This window comes from Colias croceus, chromosome 13, assembly GCF_905220415.1.
Source record: "Colias croceus chromosome 13, ilColCroc2.1".
Taxonomy (NCBI): Eukaryota; Metazoa; Arthropoda; class Insecta; order Lepidoptera; family Pieridae; genus Colias; species Colias croceus.
Window position 1 is genome coordinate 7,015,742 of NC_059549.1, and position 21,054 is coordinate 7,036,795.

The 21,054-nt window shown below is 31.9% G+C and overlaps 2 protein-coding genes and 1 long non-coding RNA gene across 8 annotated transcripts in view; 1 reads left to right on the forward strand and 2 right to left on the reverse strand.

Moving 5' to 3' along the window:
• The first annotated feature begins 14 nt into the window (after nt 1-14).
• LOC123696792 (cytochrome c oxidase assembly factor 5) lies at nt 15-742 on the forward strand. Its single transcript, XM_045643159.1, has 3 exons — nt 15-241; nt 317-412; nt 637-742. The coding sequence occupies exons 1-3, from the start codon at nt 134-136 to the stop codon at nt 676-678; spliced, it is 246 nt and encodes an 81-aa protein (XP_045499115.1). The 5' UTR covers nt 15-133; the 3' UTR covers nt 679-742.
• Nucleotides 743-4,349: 3,607 nt separating this feature from the next.
• The window catches only part of LOC123696837, a 43,570-nt gene continuing 26,865 nt past the window's right edge, over nt 4,350-21,054 (reverse strand). Inside the window, exons 2-5 of one of the 6 annotated variants that reach the window (XM_045643217.1) lie at nt 8,464-8,792; nt 6,161-6,378; nt 5,078-5,590; nt 4,350-4,768 (exon numbers count right to left, since the gene is read on the reverse strand). In XM_045643217.1, the coding sequence (XP_045499173.1) occupies nt 4,496-4,768; nt 5,078-5,590; nt 6,161-6,378; nt 8,464-8,671 (1,212 nt within the window). In that variant the 5' untranslated portion in view covers nt 8,672-8,792 and the 3' untranslated portion in view covers nt 4,350-4,495. Of the gene's footprint in view, nt 4,769-5,077; nt 5,591-6,160; nt 6,379-8,451; nt 9,346-21,054 lie in introns of those variants that run through there. The other 5 variants (XM_045643213.1, XM_045643216.1, XM_045643214.1 and 2 more) reach the window with 5 other exon arrangements.
• On the reverse strand, nt 14,660-20,209 carry LOC123696840. Its single transcript, XR_006752134.1, has 3 exons — nt 20,197-20,209; nt 15,647-15,650; nt 14,660-14,792 (listed from the first exon to the last, which is right to left on the reverse strand). It is a non-coding gene; the product is annotated as an uncharacterized LOC123696840 (long non-coding RNA).

The following is a 21,054-nucleotide window of genomic DNA, read 5'->3' on the forward strand; positions in this document are numbered from 1 at the left end:
CTTATTCATTGAAATTGACACATCGTGGAGCGCTGACATTGACATAAAAATATTTGATAATTTTAATAAAAACTTTATCTTCGCACAGCTTCGGACTAGAAATACTTAAAACTCATAAGAAATTAGCAAAAAGATGGTTACTTACGGTCCAGATGAAGTGGGTCTAGTTGATCAGTCATCTTGTGCTGGTGTTCGTGCAGATCTCAAGTCTTGTCTTTTAAATAGCGATTGTTGTAAGAAGGTAAGTTTCTGATGATCATTCAATGTATACTTGTTTAAGAATACAGCATGCATTTAATTGAAAATTTTATTTTAGGACAAGAAAACACCCAGAGAATGTTTAAAACTAGGCACAGTCCCTGACGAATGCTTGCAATTGCGTCAGAGTTTCTTCGAGTGCAAACGCTCATTGGTAAGAATATTATTTTTATGATTATGATTTACTAACATAATTAATAATTGAGAATTGTTTACATCACACATCAAGTAGAAAAATAAACTATTAATGGCATAAATGTTAATTTAAGAATCCCCGGATGTGCTTCTATTTTGTTCATGATTTACACATTCCTATACTGCTGCTTAACCACTCTGTAATGTAAGAATAGGTTTAATAACATCCTTTTTTATTTACAGCTTGATAACAGAAGAAGATTTAGAGGAGTCAAAGGATACTAGAATATTATAGGTAATAAATGAGATTTAGGTAAAAAAATGTTTTTAATTATATAATTGTTAGATATCCAATGTGTTTCATTTATTCTAAATTTTCTCTTTAGCTCTTCTATTCTCGATTTTATAACAGTAATTGCTGGCACTGAGCATCAGCATTAAAAAATGTTCATATGCAACAAATGCTGAGGTGGATAATACAATCATTTTGAGATCATTTTTTTGGTCTTTATCATTAATAAACTTTTAACCTTAACAGTGTCACAGGCGCAGGTCCCCAATATTTTTTGTTTATTTTTAACCAACTATTTGTTGACTAAAATTAGAGGTTGTGTAATTGCTTCTATCTTAGTCTGTCAACAGTACTCCATAATGAGTCAGCATTTCTTGTTTCATTCTGCAAAATCGTACTCGTCAATAAAACAATCTTACAAATGTGTGTACGCCAATAAAGTTGAAGATTTCCCTTTGACAATACAATGAGTGTAATCAAATTGTGTAGAGGCATTAAAGTCTAACTTACCAACTCAAAATTATTAGTTACTCCCCCTCCCTAATTTCCGGTTGCGACCGCGCGTTGATGTAATTGCCTAATATGTACACTAATACCCCCAAAAATATAAATTAATAATTCCCGGTAGAGAAATAAAATAGTTAATATGTACATGAAGCGAAGGAGTGCCGGGCGTCGCTCACTTGTGACTTGTTATTAAGTACTGCACCACGTCAAAACACTCTATCGTGAGTCGTCTCCGCTTATAACTCGAGAAAACCGGCCGCTTCAAATCTAGTAACTGAGAAATTTCGTTTGTTCAAAATGCAACTTGCAAATGCAAAGCTGTTTTTTTTTTAATTTACCTATGTATAGTGTACTGTGTAAATGTATAAAAAATTCAATAAATCTAATAAATGCTCATAATCTAATAAAATTTATTATGTACGTCTGCCCCTCAACATTTATATTTTTTATATATCTAGGTTTTCTATCGTTATTTTCAACTGGTAGGGTATGAAATAATAAAACCAAATAACAGTATGTAATTTTAACATTTTATTATAAAAATAACTGAAATACTTAATTTATAAAACACGGCTTGAAAACTAGCTTTTGAAGCTATTTAAATTGGAGGTATTAAGTACTTGCAATTCTAAATTTTACTTATCGCTCTATTATTGCAAGAAAATTGCGATTTTAAGCAGAGTGTAGAGAAAATTGGGGAAAATTTAATGGAGGGGTAGTTTGATTTTATTGAATTATTATAATTTGTGCGTGCTAATAAATTAGGAATTTTATTAAATTGCCTGTAAGTATATTAGTATAAATAAATACGCAACATTTTAATATTTTAAAATTTTTAGTTTTTTACAATCCTTCTGAATATTAAACACCAATATATATTTAATATTTTCCAATCGTAAATAATTTATAATATCTTAACAAGTTTACGAAAATAGCATGTAATTAATTTATATTTTCCTTCTGCATACTATACGTGTGTAGAACGTATTTAAGAATAAATAGAATCATCAATCTTTATCTATATAATGCTTAAAATTTTATAGATAAAGTGGAAAAATGTTTAAACATTTAGTCTTAGATCCGAAAAGGTTTAAACCTTACCAGCAAGCAAGACTAAATAGGTAGCTAATAGCTTTCCATATCTTTCTTGTGAAGCATACTATATTATTCCTTGTGTCGCAATAGTGGTACATAAGCAAGATCAATTAAAACTACCAATTTAAGTACCTAATCCAAAACTAACAAGCCTTTACTATTATTACTCACTACGTCTATTTTAAATTGACTAGGTTAGCACCATAGCAAAATGTATTCCGTGTTTGAATAATAACAATCGGTGCGAAATATTGCTAATATTCTGCCAATAGATAATTGCAATAACGGATATACCAGCTTAATAAAATGAAAAAGGTTCATAATATTATGATGATCCTCATTTTCTATGTAGGTAGGTAAGTTTACATATCTATAATATAAAAATGTTTGTTATAGACATACAAAAAAAAATATTGTTCTTTATGCATTTTCAAAGTCGCATTTATGATTTAATAAGCTTAAATAAAAGTTAGGTACTTTGCTACCTACCAGCAAATATGTTAGCATATTCTCATTTTACCCGTTCTGTGATGTCAATTGTCATTCGTAGTACGAATGTCGAATAACGTATCACGAATGTGTAACGGTAAATGTAAAAACCTTTCTTTCTCTGATTTAAAATGTTTATCCTCGTTAGTAACAATAGAAATGTATATTCCGATATGTTATTATTTTTCGATATGTTCGATGTATAGTTTCGTACATTATGAATTTATAATATTATGTTATTCAGTCAAAGGAGATATCGAAGAAGTAATAAATAGGTAAGTAATAACCATAGAAATCTAAATAACAAGACACTAGAAGTCGTAAGCGCGCGTGACATTGTCGCCGCTCAGGTGGTAACCATACCACAAGTGCATTCGTCGCTGTTCAGTTGCTCTAGAGACGTGCGTGTGTAAACATGGTGTGTTTCAGCATTTCCCATTGCGGAAATACTTCCACAAGTTGTAATTATACTAATAAAGGAATAACATTTCATCGGTAAATATTTTTTTTTAGAAATAATGCCGTTTTTCCTTAAAATGTGTCTTGTTATTTAGATTTCTATGGTAATAACTCAAAGAAAAATGAGAAGATGCTAATCATAAATCAATGTTCGCTCGAAAAGTTAAAAATTATTATTATTGAATGAACCGGAGATAAAAAGATCGTGTGTATGGCTGATATATACATAGGTTGTAAAATCATTTGTCCCACCTACACGGTACATCACATCATACATACAAATAAAATATTCCACCATTACTTGGTCTAAACCATGTACCTATATTGATAAAATTATTACAATTAAAGTGTATTATTTTAATAAACAACCTTAAAATTCTAAGTGCGAATAAACATGAAAATTTCTTAGTCTAAAGTTGCTCTTTGAGTAATAAGTAATTTATTTAATTTGAAGCGTCAGCGCCAAACTACAAAAAGAGCCCCTTTGAAACGCATTATAAGCGAGAGGGCAATAAAATATACGAAATCTTATTTATTTCGTAAATTACCTAAGTAAGTACACGGTATCTTGTAAATAATTTCATTTTATGTAGATATCTTATTTATTTTATCGAATAATATCTGAAATTGAAGGGGCCAATGGTTTGGCGTAGACAATATACTAGACTAGATATTCACCAAATTGGCACAGACCAACACATGGATTCATATTCTAAACTTTATGCCATTAACGCGATTTTACGAGTAACGCAGTACTTTGGTCCTTTTTACAACTAAGATATTGTTGGCAGTTTACTAGGAGATATCTTTATTTTATATTCGTTCTTATAAAATACATTAAACACCTTTGAATATACATATTATGTAAAATGTATATTATTGCTTACACCACGCACGCATATGATTAAAACATCAATTTTAGGAATTTTATTACACTCAATCAAAGAATAATAGGTACTTACGCTAGTTTTGGTTTATAGGTAGATATTTTTGGTTTATAGGTTTATAGGTAGATCTAAGTACCTTGTTATTTAAAATTAACATTTAAGCATTATTATCTTGAGCAAATTTACCTAATATTTATTAAGGTAGGTGTATTTCTTGATCAGACAAATAACATAACACATCATTTATTTTACACATAATTTACAGACTAAACAATGAACACAACCGAATAATACATCAGTTTCCCTAAACTCTAAAGATATCTCTTAGCTATATTAAAACACATGTGAGGCCGTTAAGGCCCATCTCCCGCTACTAAAAAGTCTGTATTGGTCTATAAAGGCCGGTGTAGCCGCACAACCTGGCTCGTAAAGCCGTTATTAACATGGCGGCGCCTGACAGGTCGTCAAGCAGATTGGCGCATTCGCAAACCAGTAAGTACATTTTATCGCCGTGCGCTGCAACCGATTTGTGCAGAGCTATCTTCCTCAAACCGACCGAGTGTGGCAGGTGACGGTATAGCATCCGAGCGCCGGTCCAATATAACCAGTTTCTTTCGAAACGCTCGCCATCGTCTCCTTCGAATACCTGAAAATAGAAAAGTGAACAATTTAACAGGTGGTCTATGATGGCACCAAACTCAAGGTTTGGTTTGGCATACAAATAATAACGTTGATCTCTATTAGCACAACAGATGAATAATTAAATATGTATTATGTAAATATGTCAATTGAAAGACGCATCGAGTAGTTAATTAACATTCAAAATAAATTGCTTTATAAAAATTCTTAAGCAAGTTTGTAGCAGACAAAACAAAGGACCCATTGTTAGCAAAATTGACATAAAATTCCGCCTGGAACTGAAGTTTTCTAATGGTTAGGAAAAATCGATACTGACCTTATACACACTAATTATAAATCCAGTAGTCGGTGTGTGTGACTTCTTAGGACCTCCAGCGAGATCATTAAACGGAGGCCTACAAATCATTGCAACTTCACTATATAAATCCAAGGTATGCGCCGCAGAATATCGTATTGTCTTAGGATCGAACTTCGTTAACGAGGCACACCTCATATTGTTATAAAATAATAATGGATCAGTTTGTGTCGTATTTATCACATAGTAAGATATGAATGGAAATTCAGCGTTCTTCTCCATATTGGCTAAAAGCATCCCTCCTACGGCAGTATTGGCTTGAGCTACGTCATTTAACAACTCTCCAGCAGCCGCTTTCTGTTTCACCAACGGTTTGGTAAGTGGAGATTCTAGAATGGGCTCTATAGGTTCTAAAGGACTCATTAGATGAGCTAAAATGCATAACTTTGGGTCCGCTACTTCGAGGACGCTCAGGGAATTTGGAGCAGTTTTCGTTGCCATTCCCTTCTCTGGTGTTGGAGGAGGCACCGGCAGCTGAAAATGATGAATTATATAGATTAATGTGGACAGTAAAACTCACTGCTTACACAAATTCTATCACCACATAAGCCGGTATTTCAATAGTTAATACTTATGTAAGGGTTTTAAATTAATCATCATCACTACATAGTATAAAACAAAGTCGCTTTCTCTGTCCCTATGTCCCTTTGTATGCTTAAATCTTTAAAACTACGCAACGGATTTTGATGCGGTTTTTTTTAATAGATAGAGTGATTCAAGAGGAAGGTTTTAGTATATAATTTATTAGGTTTTAGACAAAGCGCCAAGCGGGTGAAGCCGCGGGCGAGAACGTATTAATAATCGTTCAGATAACAAACTTATGTATTATTATTCGAGAATACTGTCAGCTGTTATTCTAGTTTTAAGTTATTTTAAAGTTTTAAACCTATCTAGATTTCTAAATATTTAAATGCAAATGCAAATTTCTAAAGTCCTGAATCCAAATAATGTGTAATGTGGTATTAACTTAGCGAATAAACTCAATCCATACGACACTGTAAACAATTCATCGACGGTATAAAAAATCTATTTCGCTGCGCTTACCGGCACACCATCAGGCAGGAACCGATCGAGGGCATGTGCTGGTATCACGAAGCAGTCTCTCTCGAGGGTTGCCAAGGATACTGGCTCCGTTCTCCTGCGCTCCGTGGTTGCCGGCCGCTCCCACCGCAGCAGGGACACCGAAGGTTCCCTGGTGACCAGCGGCTGCGGCGGCTCCAGCTCTGGCCCCGTTCCACCACCGAGTACTGGACCACATCGTTCTGGAATACGTTTAATGTTTCATGTTAATATTAAACTTTTCTCATATTATTCTTTTTTTTTTTAAATCAAGCCCATATACATTTCCCACTGCAGACTGTACTTAGAGATAAAGGTTTTAGGGCAATATCGACCACGCTCGCAAATACTGGATTGCAACACTCGTTGTTGAACGTTTTGGGTGATGGATATACCACTTTCAAGACGATAGATAGCGAAGTTAAAATCAAATATAAGAACATTAAGTGTGAAGAATTACTGAGCAATACCAATATTGAAATCATTGTATATATTATGTATATAATAGGTAGGTATACATTAAACATACATCATACAACTTATTCATTATTGATGTGTGACTGAAATACATGTAGGCTATGTTTTTACTGTAGATAATATTTTAGATCCTACCTACTTATCCATATTTAATAGATGAGCCTGCTCACGCATTTTTAAGGCATTGAATAACTCGTAGGTTTAAAATAAAACTTAAAGATCTATATTATGGCAACCTGCTGTTGAAAATCCCTCCCCATAAATCCAAATTTTACCACAAATCCTACCATGTCCAGTCCATACTCCTTTGGAATGCTCTACCAATAGAAATCAGACGTGCGAAATCAATGAATATTTTTAAAAATTTAATACTCAATCATTTCTCCTCCCAGATAAATAGTTAGTATTTTTAGTGTATTTGTTTATCTCTATTTATTTTATTGTAAATTATAATATTATGTATTATTTGTATTAATATATAAGTATATAGATTTATAATTATATTTATATATATGTATATATATATCATACATAGGTATATGTATTTATAAATCATATTCATTATGTATATATTTATAAGTAGTTATTTGGTTTAAATCTATTATAATTAAATTTTCATAATCTACTGCACCACCTATTGTTTTTCCCCTTTTTTAATTCAAAATCCTACCCATAGGTTGCCTGGTAGAAATCGCTGAGTAGCGATAAGGCCGCCTTTTTGGCATAAATTGTAATATTGTCTTTTTTTTTTGTTTTATTGTCTGCTTTTTTTTTATCTGGTGCTAAATAAAGTGTATTTATTATTATTATTATTATGTATCTCAATTCCATAATACACGGGTACCATCATAAGGAAGGTACCCGGTCCTTTGGAAGGCTTACGTGGGGACACGGATCCAACACGCAGAGGCCCTTTCGAGAACTTTACTGTGTTGTGGGACACCAGCCGCAGCCTGCCCATGACTGCACTATAGAGATACAGCCCTGGGCAGTCCGCGGCCGATGTAGGACTATTGCAAGATAAGGAAACAAAATAAACTGGGCTATGGAAAGGGATGTTAATGGACCGGAATTTAGGACTATGGAAGACTATGGCACCTGCCTTTCTATTATTATAAGACCTAGTATTTAGTTTTGCTTAGGCATTCCTATGTGTAAATCGACCATACGTGTGATGTGTGTGTAAAGGTGATTTATTTGAACGTGACATGATAAATACAAATTTAGGCGCGACTCATTAACACACGCCTCAATTAATAGCCTAGATTCTTTTAAGCTTTGTTTGCAAATTTTTTTAATTAAGCGTATTAAGGGAATATAAGAAACAATTCCTCATTTGATTATGTTAGCACTTTGCAGGAATTCATTATTTATAACGTGAGTCATAAGAAATATATTACGAAACTGAAGTAAAATTGTTGTTGGCAAACAAAACAAAAGTTAGATACACATACGATAATAACACGTTTGTCAGTCTGCCACGATTACACCATGCGTAAACATCCATCCGGGAACCGCCAATGTGATCAAGTATTTATAGACAGTTTGAACCAGTCAGGTTATTAATGTTTTCCATTAAGGTCGAAGTCTTCCAAACCAAAGAAGTTTTAGTTACTTGAAAGAGCAATAGAAAATTTTACTCAAATATTTCTAGTATCGAGTAATAGAATAGAGAGTTCATTTTAAAAATAAGATTCAAAAGAATGTTACCTAGGAAGTGTTTGAAAATAAACAAGAACAAACTTACGGAACCCAACACTGATCACACGTACTCACTAATTTGGAACTACGATCCTTACTTCCAGAGTTACCTGAGCCATCGTTGTACTGTGTACTGGCCCTTGGCGCGGAGAAGAACAGATGTGTTCTGTAATGATGTTCCTCCATGCATGAGAAGCGGTCACGATCCCTGCGTTTCGCGTTCCTGCCCGCTCCCAAAGCTCCTTTCGCCTTCCCCCCACCGCCTCCCCCCGAAACTGTCTTTTCAGTACTGAAGTTCTTCCGAAACATCAAATTCATCTTGGATGCTTGCCACAACCGTCTCGTTCACACTTATTTACGTTAGGTTTGTTAATTAGTTAAATGTAGCCAAGAATTAATCGACTACATTCAGCGCAGTTCCGTTCAGTTGCATTCGTTTCTGGTTTAGTATTTAAACGTTTTGGTGAGACTTACTGGACGTTTCGAAAATGTTTCAGCAAACTTTGCTCTATTAAAATGCATAAAACATTGAATTTAATTTAGATAATATTTCTATTGTTAATATTAATTAATATATTCGTTTGAATAGTAAAATCGAGGATGCGAGATAGATAAAGAATAAATTCTTATTTGAGTTATACGCTGTAATAATTGTATAATTTTTGTAAACTAGCATGAATACTTGTTGTTTAAAAATAACCTTAACGACTACACGCGATAATTATAGAAGAGGAGTGGTATGTCACATAAGGTCACTGCAAATTTCATTAAATATTAAATCTCAAAATTGATTGTAGAGTTTGTTTGAGGTAGAATTTTGTTTTTTGTATCTACTTCACGTGTTATTGCCTGTCCCCCAAAATAGTTCCATGAGAAGGTTTCAAGAATTTATTTATATTAACATTTATTTTATTTCGTTATAATGATTATACTAATCGTCGACAGGGAAAACATAGAACTGACGTAGACGAAGTTGTGAACTATCATGTTGTACTTAGGTAATTAATACTATATTTGTACTCGTACATACTCGTATTTCCTATCTGCTACATAAACAGTAAACTCATACAAGATACTTCAATTACCTACAGTAACATCTAGAAAATAAGATTTTTTATACAGATCCAATAATTACTACTTATAATTTAAAATTACAAAAATCTCGTATGATTTGAATGATATTTGAAATGGGCTGTTTCTTAATAGAGTTATTCCGAAATGTTTAGCTGAAAACATTTGAGATTCAATAAACATAAAAGCTTTACAAGAAGTGAGTACTAAAGTTTCCACGGACCGCTTTACTACTGATATAAGACACAAACTTGAGCGTTCTATTTTATTTGAGTTGGTTCTTTTGTAGCTTCTAAATTGTTGTTATTGCCGAAAACGAAACAAATCGAAACAAAAGTGTTATTTTGCGTCGGAAATACAATATTTTTAAAAAATATTAAAAGAGCTTTAGGCATGCTCTACATTTTAAAGTCACATAATATTTTATACGCTGGTTTTTTTTTATACATATCAACAAATCTTAACGATCATACTTTCAATCTTATCTATCGAAGATTTTCGAAAGAAGAGACAAGAAAATATATTGTTTCTTGTTCAATATTCAGTATCTAATTAGGTATGTATTATTAAGTACCTCTAGTAATATAGAATTTTCTGGTACCTAAATACAATGAAACTATTATCGCTTGGGCGTTTGATCTACGCCCATGAGTAACTAACTCGAAAGCTCATAAAATGCTCGATTTACAACAAAACGTCGGACATTTATTGTGAAATTAGCAACAGATATATTTGGTACGAGATCAGAAACATAATCAATTTAGAACTCTACTATTATCTACTTATGAAGACATTTATCCTCACTTGCCTTTATACGAATAAAGGTTTTCTTTAAAATTCGTTAGCAAAAGTAAGGCCTTCTTAGGTATATTCCATGTATTCTACCTATTCTGTACAAGTGATTTATCTAAGGTAGGTATTATTTCATCCAGTATACATAATTATGTTTATCAATTAAAAATATATAAGTATGTACACATTTTGTTAAACCAAAATGCAAAAGAGCATTATAAATTGAAATGTTAACTGATTCTAAGCGATGCAGCCTTGGTAAGCTTTCACATATATTATTACATGTTTAGATAACCATCAAGCTTTACTGGAATTTCCAACACGGTACTGATAAGGCTGTGATTGTAACAGTTTTATGGGTCGCGATTATAATTAATTGTTACATTTAATACTTACTGCCACACTTACGATATTTCATGGGAAAATTACATAAATATCTTATAAAAATATCATCTTCGTAAAATCCTAATATCTAAGATATACTAATGACTTGTAACAAGTAAGCTGATGATGTTATAATATTATCAAAATAGGTAATAATATAATACGGCTAGAAGGCGTCTCTAAAGTGAAATCTTTAAAAAACAAAGTGTGTAAAATAAAACTCGTAGAAAACAAGCTGACTGTGTAGAATTAGCTTTATGTATTTAATATACGAGTGGCATGTGTAACTGTCATTAGTCAAGTGTGGTTTGGGATACTACGAAACTAAGCTACGAAAAGTCGCATCTGTTAAAAATATACCTAATATTATTTACTGTGCATTCACTACTTTATATACAGTTTTTAGATTTTTAACCGACTTCAAAAAAAAGGAGGAGGTTATCAATTCGGCCGGTATATTTTTTTTTTTTTTTATGTATGTACACCGATTACTCCGCGGTTTCTGAACCGATTTACGTGATTCTTTTTTTGTTCGATGCGGGATGGTGTCGAATTGGTCCCATAAAAATTTTATTCGGATAGGCCCAGTAGTTTTTATTTTATGAGCATTTTTGTCTGTAGGTATTTGTAAATTTTGCAAGTGCAAGTTTGAAGTCGGTTGTTTTTAACGCAGTTATCACTTGTCATTTGATATTTTCGTAATTACCTATATGAAGTTATTTAATTAAAACACAGGTAATAAAAGGTAATTAGACATAAATTAAAATATTAGGTAATTAAATTAGGAGCTATTGTCGACGACATCATTTAGGTCTGTGTCACAAAGGCAGTTTGAATTAATGGAGATAAAATTCCAATTGTCTCCGTAGATTTCTCAACATTGAAAAGTTCAACTCTGATTGAATTTTAATTATTGTTTATTTTTCTACCACCTTTTTATTTTTTCTTGTGAGATTCAAAATTTAATTATAGTCAGTCTTAATTTGACTTATTATAAACATTATCTCGCATAGTTATGTCAATAAGTTTGTTTAAAATTTAGAGGTGAACGCATCAAAATTATAACCCCTGATACTTAAATGAAAATACATAGATACTGTACTTTGCTTAGCTAGTAGCATTCTATGAGCCCCATGCGAGCTTTTATGTTATGTCTAAGAATATGCTGCAAATAATTACGTTTCAACAATCTATTATATACTTATATTTTCATCCGTTTACAGATATTCTCAAACTAACATTAAAAGTTGTTGCACAGGAAATAGATAGATCATAGAACTAAAAGTTGGAGAATAATTTGACTTTTACCTTTACATACAAATTATGAATGACTTCTCTATATTTACCCGAGCGAGGGTAGAGACGTACCTATAAAATTGATTCCTAGAGTTCTTTAGGAAATACTTAATAAACAAAATTTTAATACGATACTACCACATACTACGGCTAGAAGGCGTCTCTAAAGTGAAATCTTTAAAGAACAAAGTGTGTAAAATAAAACTCGTAGAAAACACTGGTTTTAAATATTGATTATTTTTTAATACACGTTCACCACCTGTTGTAAGTCAGACACTTGACATTATTTTCCGAATATACAGATATTTTCCGAACTTCCCTGTTAAAAGTTTTCGGCTTATATTCCCAACTTCCCTGTTAACCTTTTATAGTTCTCGGTATGGACCTTGACAGTATAGTATTATATTATACTAGTGGTCCGCCCCGGCTTCGCCCGTGGTACATATTTCGCAATAAAAGGTAGCCTATGTCCTTTCTCGGGTATCAAAATATCTCCATACCAAATTTCATGCAAATTGGTTCAGTAGTTTAGGCGTGATTGAGTAACAGACAGACAGAGTTACTTTCGCATTTATAATATTAGTATGGATGTGTTGATAATGTCAACACGTGTAGGAAAGGCAGATGTTACGTCAATTTACTAATACCCATATCAAACTGTCAGTTAGCAGGGTATGAATACATTTCAGAGACTTTATTGATTATAGATTGTACCTCCCTATGTAACTTTGTCAACTCAATTTATATAAATTTAATTAATTTGAATTGAATTAGTAAATATGTTGAACTTTTAATTTAACTTCTTTTTTTATTTCTTGTAATAATTAAGTTTAAAATACTTACATCACTGCCACCAACGACAACTCTACAAATTGTCAGCACTACCAAATTTGAATGATACAAATAAAAAATGTCTTAATTGAGAAGATGGTTGAGTTAACACATATAAATCTTACGATAGTATTAAGTAGACAGCTAGCTGAGTCAGATACATAAGATCCAAGGCGCCCGCGTAAATTTACTGGAAACTGATAACGCTGATAATGCCTTCTACCCGCGAGATGATAAATTAAAACGTGCTTACAAATGTATTCCGTATTTCATACTATGCTCCCATTCGTTATTTATTCATCAGATTTAATATCGTTTTCTTGTTTATTTAATAAAAATATGAATATTATTATATCTCGTAGATATTAGTGATTTTATCTACCATTTATTAAGGGTTTTAACTATCTGGAGCCTAAAAATAATTTATTCCATATAATTCTAAGCTTGCAATATTTTGCAGACTAAATTTCCTTTCTAACTTAACTAGCTCTACCACGTCGTTGCCTACCATCATAGATATTTATTGGGTCCATGCTACCATACAGAAATGGTCAACGACTCGAGTTGGTGCCGTATTTTCTTTCTTTATCTTAAAATCTAACGTTCATTTTGTGCGGGAATTATGTCAAAAGTTTTGTGTTTACGCTTTAAAAAGTACCAACATTTTCATGCCGTGGAATATAATTAACAAGGTTTAGTTAATTATATTTCCTCAATTTCTTATCACATCATATATTTTTTTTTTAATTTTCATTCCTATTAAATTTATATTGTATTCGTTATATATTAATACTAAATTCATAGAAAGTATTTACTTTAAAGCACAATTCCTTTAAACGGTTGTAGCTTAATAAAATATTTACTTCTACGATTTTTCGTAGCAGCGTAGATTTAACGGTCTGTAGGCGTCATTGGAATATTTTGTTCCAGTTTTACCATAATATATCATATCTTGAGCACTTACATTGATTTGTCTCGATGAAATAGCAAGGACTTTGTTATTGTAATTGTAACCATAATAATATATTCATAGTGTACTGTACGCAGATGAAATTGGCTAGAATCCAACATAGGGCCATTGTTTACGTTTGAATAAACATGTAAGTTATGAAACCTTATGTCTGCATTAGCAAACTGTCTCTGACTGATTGTGTATCTCAGCCATGGAGAAGAAAGGAGAATGGCGAAACTGGGCCTAACATAAATAAGGCCTTACAGAAATGATAATAAATTTAAAATTCATTATGTTATTTTTAATAATTCTTGGTAAAATATTGACTTCTGATTCTATGGGAAAACAAATGTTTGAAAAAAAAGATAATGTGTTCACTACCGGCATTGTTATTTAGATTTCTATGACTACCGGTCTTATCAAGCAGAGATTGTCAGTGCTGTCAGGAGTAAAATAGTCGATATATCGATTAAAACGAATGAATATTTATTTTCATTTTTAGTTTTATACAAAATTCAAATGCTTTATGAATCAGAAATATAATTTGACTGCGTTACATATTTTATTTTTAACTTTTTAGCACGCTATTTATTTAGGTAATCCGTAATTCTATACATTTTTACTCATGGCGGCCGCACTTTGTAAGAATATTTCTGAAATGTAACTGGCCGCTTCAATTTTAATTACAATGTCATGTTTGTCGTTTGACTTTTGACATTTGATTGAGGTTTTTCGTTACGTTACATTCGACTTTGTGCTTGTGGTTAACTTATTTTCTTCATCTTTATCGACTTTCGCTACGTATTACGGACACTGACGATCTCTGTTATTACTACCAACCAACGCTTGCACACCGGACTTTGATTACCTGCCTTTACGACTCACTACTGCTACCCTACCTGGACACCGACTTTACATCCGATTTTTCATTTACAAATATGAACTGCATCAACTGTGCATATATATGCATTTTTTACAAGATAACGCAATATTATCAATTATACAACGGTGGGCTGCTCCTCTAACGGTTAGTGGATTAGTATTATCTAAGGTATTTAGTACTAGCTATTGAAATCAAACAAAAATGTAAACACACATTGTTTTATATATATACTAGCGGTCCACCCCGGCTTCGCCCGTGGTACCTACATGTTTAAACTATCCTATCTCTCAAGTTGGATCGAACTCCACAAGTTGTGCGAATTTTATTATAATCGGTTAAGTGGTTTAGGAGTCCATTGAGGACAAACATTGTGACACGAGATTTATATATATTCACTTTCTTTTGTCCAATTGTAATATTAATTCTTTATTTGTAGATCACTCACTCTGATCACATATTATTTGATGCATGCTGGAAACTTGCAAATGATTCTTTGAGGATTGAAAATCATGAAGATGACAATGCAGTTGGTTTCCTTAGTTTCATATCAAATTAAGCAAGCAAGGTCCTATTATGGTGAGCACATAAGAAACGATGGCAAATATGTTATAGAAGTGTGCCGTGAATCAGACAGCGACATACAGAGAGCACTGTCGACATCAAGTACTACATGACTTTTAAGAGGTCGCATTCAATCCAGGCATAGAAGTAGTAAAACTTATTTTACTTATATTTTAGTCGACAGTGCTCTCATAGGAAGGGAAGCAATAACAGTCTATTATTGTAATTGTTTAGTAGGAAGAAGAACTGTAGGTTGCTGCTGTCACGTTATGTCCATAATATGGTACCTTAGCTGGGCAAGGTATCAACCAGATTTAATGCCGCCAGAACCAGATTAAATGTATGTCTAATGGATCTATCTAAAGGCAAAAGATTAAAAATTACGCGTTAAAAAATGACTTTAAATTAGGGATATTTTCCTGTGCAGATAAGATGCGCACTAATAAACGCAACCACTGCGGCCAGCCAGACAGCCCGGACTCTAACCGAAATAGCAAGAGAAACAGTATATCAAAAACCCAACTATACTAAAATGACTTTTTTTTAAACGTTGCTAGCTCCCGTACCATTTATAAAACTAGAAAAACGTAGCTCAATATACCCAAAAATGTTCAAATGTAAAGTAAGATATTAACGTAAACGATTTCTGTGAAGCGACACAAATTGTCATCAGATGGTCCACACGTCAGGTTTTGGAAAGCTTCCAAATGCATGAGAACATATCAAAACTGATATACGAGTATTCATGTTAGATGATATTATGTGTTGAAAACCATTATTATGTATTTGCACGCAAATGCCATTTTACAACTATTATTATAATTAAATGCGTCTGACCATGTGAGTGTGACCATGATGAATTATAAAGGATTGGTACTCGTACCTACTGTCAAGGAGAAGTTGGAATTTTACGAGTGTAATATTTTATTCTGGAATATCAACATTGGTGCTTACTGGTTGAAGACTGATCGTAAATAACAAGGCAAAGTTAAATTGAAAAGGTAATGAGGAAAAATCCGGTAGGCTTCGCTCTGTCAACATACTCCTATATAAAATACATCCTAATCTATTGCTGTTTATCAGACTATAAATTCAGCTAGGTATAATTGAAATGTCATACCGAGGTAATCTTGACGACGGTCTTGCTGACAGTCTCTTCGGCTTGAAATTAATGTTATATAGAATGTATCATAATTTTCGTAGAGTTTGCGGTACTTAAACGTGTTGACTTCATCAAAGTTTCAAGCCATTCGCTCACAAACGTAGGTACGTACCTACGTAACAGATACGCGTCCACCAAATGTATAATTAGGAAATTATTCATGGCACTGTTGATAAAAGTATTTTTGTTTTGTAGAGTTAACTATATATTATTACGAAAAAACAGAAAGATTCCAAGGCAACGTTGTCGATTTCTATCTTTAATGTGACATCTTGTACTAACAAAGTTATAGTTTGTTTATCTCTAGATGTCTCATTAATTATCTAAGTACTTTTGAGTAAGCGTAAAAAGTGCTGTTGAGGCATTTAGCCACTTTAAATTTCCATTTATTTTTTAGTTTCGAGATTGCATCATTCAGAAAAAGGACCAATTAATTGAAGTAATACATTCATACAATGTTTAGTACTATAATAATTGCATAGAATCCGGTGTTGTATAGAATGAATACAAATGTATACAATAAAGGTACCATAATGGCAACGGTAATGTTTCTGCATTAGCATATAATTTGTAAGACGTCCATGGCGACATTTCTTTAATTTTTCTCACTGAATTTCTTGACATCATTTGGAATATTGCCAGATATAGCGCTAACGTCGTAATCACGTATTCAGGTGCGATAACGTGGAATTGAAGTAATCATTCGATTTTACGTTCAGCATTATAATCGCCCTAAAATATTTATTATGTATAATTTAGAAAATGATAAAAAGCGATATTTTCAGGGAGAAAATAAATTGGTTCTTTTCGTTTGTATAAAATTTAGTCCTTTGCCGTCAAAAATTTATACGATGTAAATGAAATATAACTACAGTATACACTGTATCGATATATATAACTTAATAATAAAATATGATATAGACGTAGTAAAAACAAAACTACAATAACTACATTTTTATGCGCATCCAAATGGGCTTGGCACGAGCGGATTTCCGGATTGCGTTCATTAATTTTGACCAACCCTATTTAGATAAGCAATGTGATTAAAGTAATCGTGTGGAACCTATTCCACGCACAAATGTTTATTAAAATATTCGCGTGCATGAAAGGATAAAAACGCTCGTAGCATCGTTTTAAATTTTCCTTTATTCATTCAGAACGCTACGAATTTCTGCCTAAATGAAAATCCATCATATTTACCACAATAGTTTTAATTCTTACTCTATAAATTTCCTAATCTAATAAAACATGTCTTCAATGTAAATTTGTACGCCTGTTTAACACAATACAATGTTTTATTCGTAAGATTGCGAAGGGCTACGGTTGTGGCCCACTTTAACACCATTGCAATCCCAAGGACGTCTATTATCGCAAGGCACGGGCCATGGTCACAGTTACATCGGAAATTCGACGCTTTTTAGGACATTTCGCCCAAGGACCACTTGTATATTGTTCAACATTATTGCTAACTATGTAGATTGTAGTGACTTGTAATCTACAAAACTATATTGCTTATATATTTGTTTTGGTTGAAATAAGATATGAAAATACTACATACTATAGTACCTACAGGCTACAAACATATTATTCTGTATCTATTAGTACGTACTTAGGTATAAATTATCTAGAAGGCTGAAAATATTAGTAAAATTCCTGCATGGCTCCATCAGGCAATTATTTATTTAATAAAACTTATTTGTGTGAAAATAATTTCATTTGCTGTCGCTGAAAAAAGTTTGAAATTTGATTGGTTTGCAAACTTTCAAGTGTAACCTAGTTTCCTTAAAGTTCGAAAAAAATATTTTTTATCAAGCACGTTTTTTTCATAACTTTTCAATCAAAATTTTTATGTTTGTAATATAAAGTCTAAAAGTAATATGGAAAACGAAACGTGAATTTTAATAACCATGAAGTAAAATTTGATCAATTGTAACAAGCTTTGCTGTTTTTTTCTTTAGTTATCCTCAAAAACTTTAAATTAAGTAATAGATAGCTATAGGCTCTATTTTAATTTAAATCAACTCAAGAAGATGCATAAATCATTGTATTACCTATACATACGTTCATTTTACACTTTAAGGTAGGTACTTAGGTAGGTAAAAGGTGGGTAATATTGTGGTAATATATTTATTTGGTTTTTGAAGTCTCTATTTCTTAGTACAAAAACTTTGATTGACGTATCAAAAACAATGGGACTTAGAAGTAAGTTTTATGTAAATCTCTTTGTTTTTTCGAAGCCGACGATCAAGCATAAGACCTTCACTTTCTTATCAGAAATAATTCTGAATATCATGTTATTTTATTTCACATCAAACATTTGCAATATTTTATGGTATCAGTACGATATATTTTTATTGTTTTTACCTAACAAAGTCATTGTTATATTTTAAAACTCTGTGTTAACAAAATCAAAATCGTTTTGCTACATGTTCAAATTGTGTTCATATTCATATTCATATCATGTTCAAATTCAAAAAAAAAAGTGTTAAAAAATATGCAATAGCTTTTAAGCTTTATGAGTAGTTTTTATTACTGAAAAAATCTGAAATTGAGCAGCATACTATAGCACCTATGAAAAAAAACTCCATATTATATTGTTCAATTAGTTACGGTAGGTATATCCTTGTCTAAAATGTGCGTAGTTTATTTACTTTCAACGTTTTGGTTCACCATACTCATACATCGTTGTTAATTTAACATTAATCAATAATATTAATGATTTTGGCTTAACGTTCACGATTCACATCGATTTAGGTCAATTTGTGAGCATATTTGTTTTTGTCATCAAAGAATCTTGAAAATTTGTGCCACCTTTTATAAAAAATTGCGGCTTCACTCCATTTTTTATTACTGTTCAGCTGCGATTTGTCGTAGTGTCATGTTATACATTCTAACTTTCTTCGATAAATGGAATAGCCAAAATCAAATTTTCAGTAAATCTTGAGTTTATCGCGTTCAAACAAACAATCTCTTCTACACCTATAATAGTCCCTACCTAATTACCTACCTATATATTTTATTTAATACACCTAGCTGATGTGAGTACAAGCTTTATATTTATAGAATAATAATCTTCAATAAACTAAATTTAAATGCATACAAAGTAGCAAAAGTGCACAATCTTCTACAACAAACTGTTTAATACAGCTAATGGTAAATTTTGGATTGCAAGTCACGTGCGAACGCTTGCTGTGAATTCCTTCCTTGGTATTCTGAACTGTTACAAGTTTTACATCATGTTAACTGCAAATAGACGATACACAATCATGAATAAATTATGAAGGGCTCATGTAGCTTTTTTAGTTCAACACTAGATATCTAGCTTAGAAATTGATGTCTACGGTCAATACTGTTAACTATATAAAAACCGTGGTATGTTATGTTATTCATTTTCATTGCAGACAAGACAAATGAAATAGCAATAGGTAGAAAGGTACGCATCTTTAATAGGCACAGACAATAATTTCATTTTATATTGGTTTGGAAACAATTGCCCATTATAATATGTACTATGTAGGTTATATTATGTACAATGTACATCTACGTCTACCTTACGTCTACATAATAATAAATTTAAATAAAGATATTTTCTTGGTTTCGTAATTTTGTTTAGGGCCGATTTTTCAATGCTTGGATAAAACTTATCCGTCCAATAAAGTATTAAATGATAATATTAAAATGTCACGTAAACTGTCAAATACGGGCAATTAGAATACGTTTTAAAAATGGTAGTTTTATACATTATTCGACGAATAAGTTTTAACCAAGGATTGAAAAATCAGCCCTTAAAGAAACAATTTAACTCCCTCCAGACTAGCATTTGTAATAACAAAAATTTTCTTCACAATTGTATATGTTTTTGATCAATAAATCACAAACTGTTTACACAGCGGTAGATTGAAAACAACAACTATACTAGGAGATTTATTGGGTCTGTCAACTCTATGAAATAGAGTAAATTTTTTATAGTGATCTATAAAATAAGCTTACATTTTAAAATTATTCTTACATCAATTATAGCCATGAAAACTGGTATCAATTATGGCATGTAAAGCTTAGCTACGAATATTATTATTTTGTAAGCTGTAAACATTATATTAATAGTTCCATCGACTACTATTGCTGAATAAAACAAATTCATTGTTCCGATGTAAAAGTCAATAATTTCTGTATATGAAAATCGACTGAGTCAATACAAATGACCTTTTTTTCATATTTCATACTCGATTTAGCATCTAACCGCCCACAAAAGGTTAGCCGTGTTGTACTTGAAATCCGTAATATAGGTAACAATTAACTAATGTAAGAAAAGCAATGTGATATTTCTATAATTTTATTAGTATTTCAACGAAATAAAATCTACTTTTCGTGACATTGAAATATAAATAATGATCATATATTTATTGATAATAATGTACAAAATAATAACCAAATAAAGCTCTGTATCTTTGACCTTTGACCAAGTCTTATACAGCTCTATGAAAGGAATTGGAAAAGTTGATGAGTGTTTCAATGCGTTCATATCATGCGAATATTTGTTAGTAAATCTCAACTATGAAAAAGTCTAATCCTATATATATCATAGATAATTTACTTATTCCAATATAATTGTTCATTCTTAAAGTATTGTAATCCATTTGTTTCTTATCGTAATGGATGTGCACCTGACATCGATATCGACGAGCTTTTATTATAAATAGTTCTATTTTTACGAAGTTAAATGGAGGCAAATTGGAGCCAAAAGCTTGTCAGTGACCGTTTGAATATAT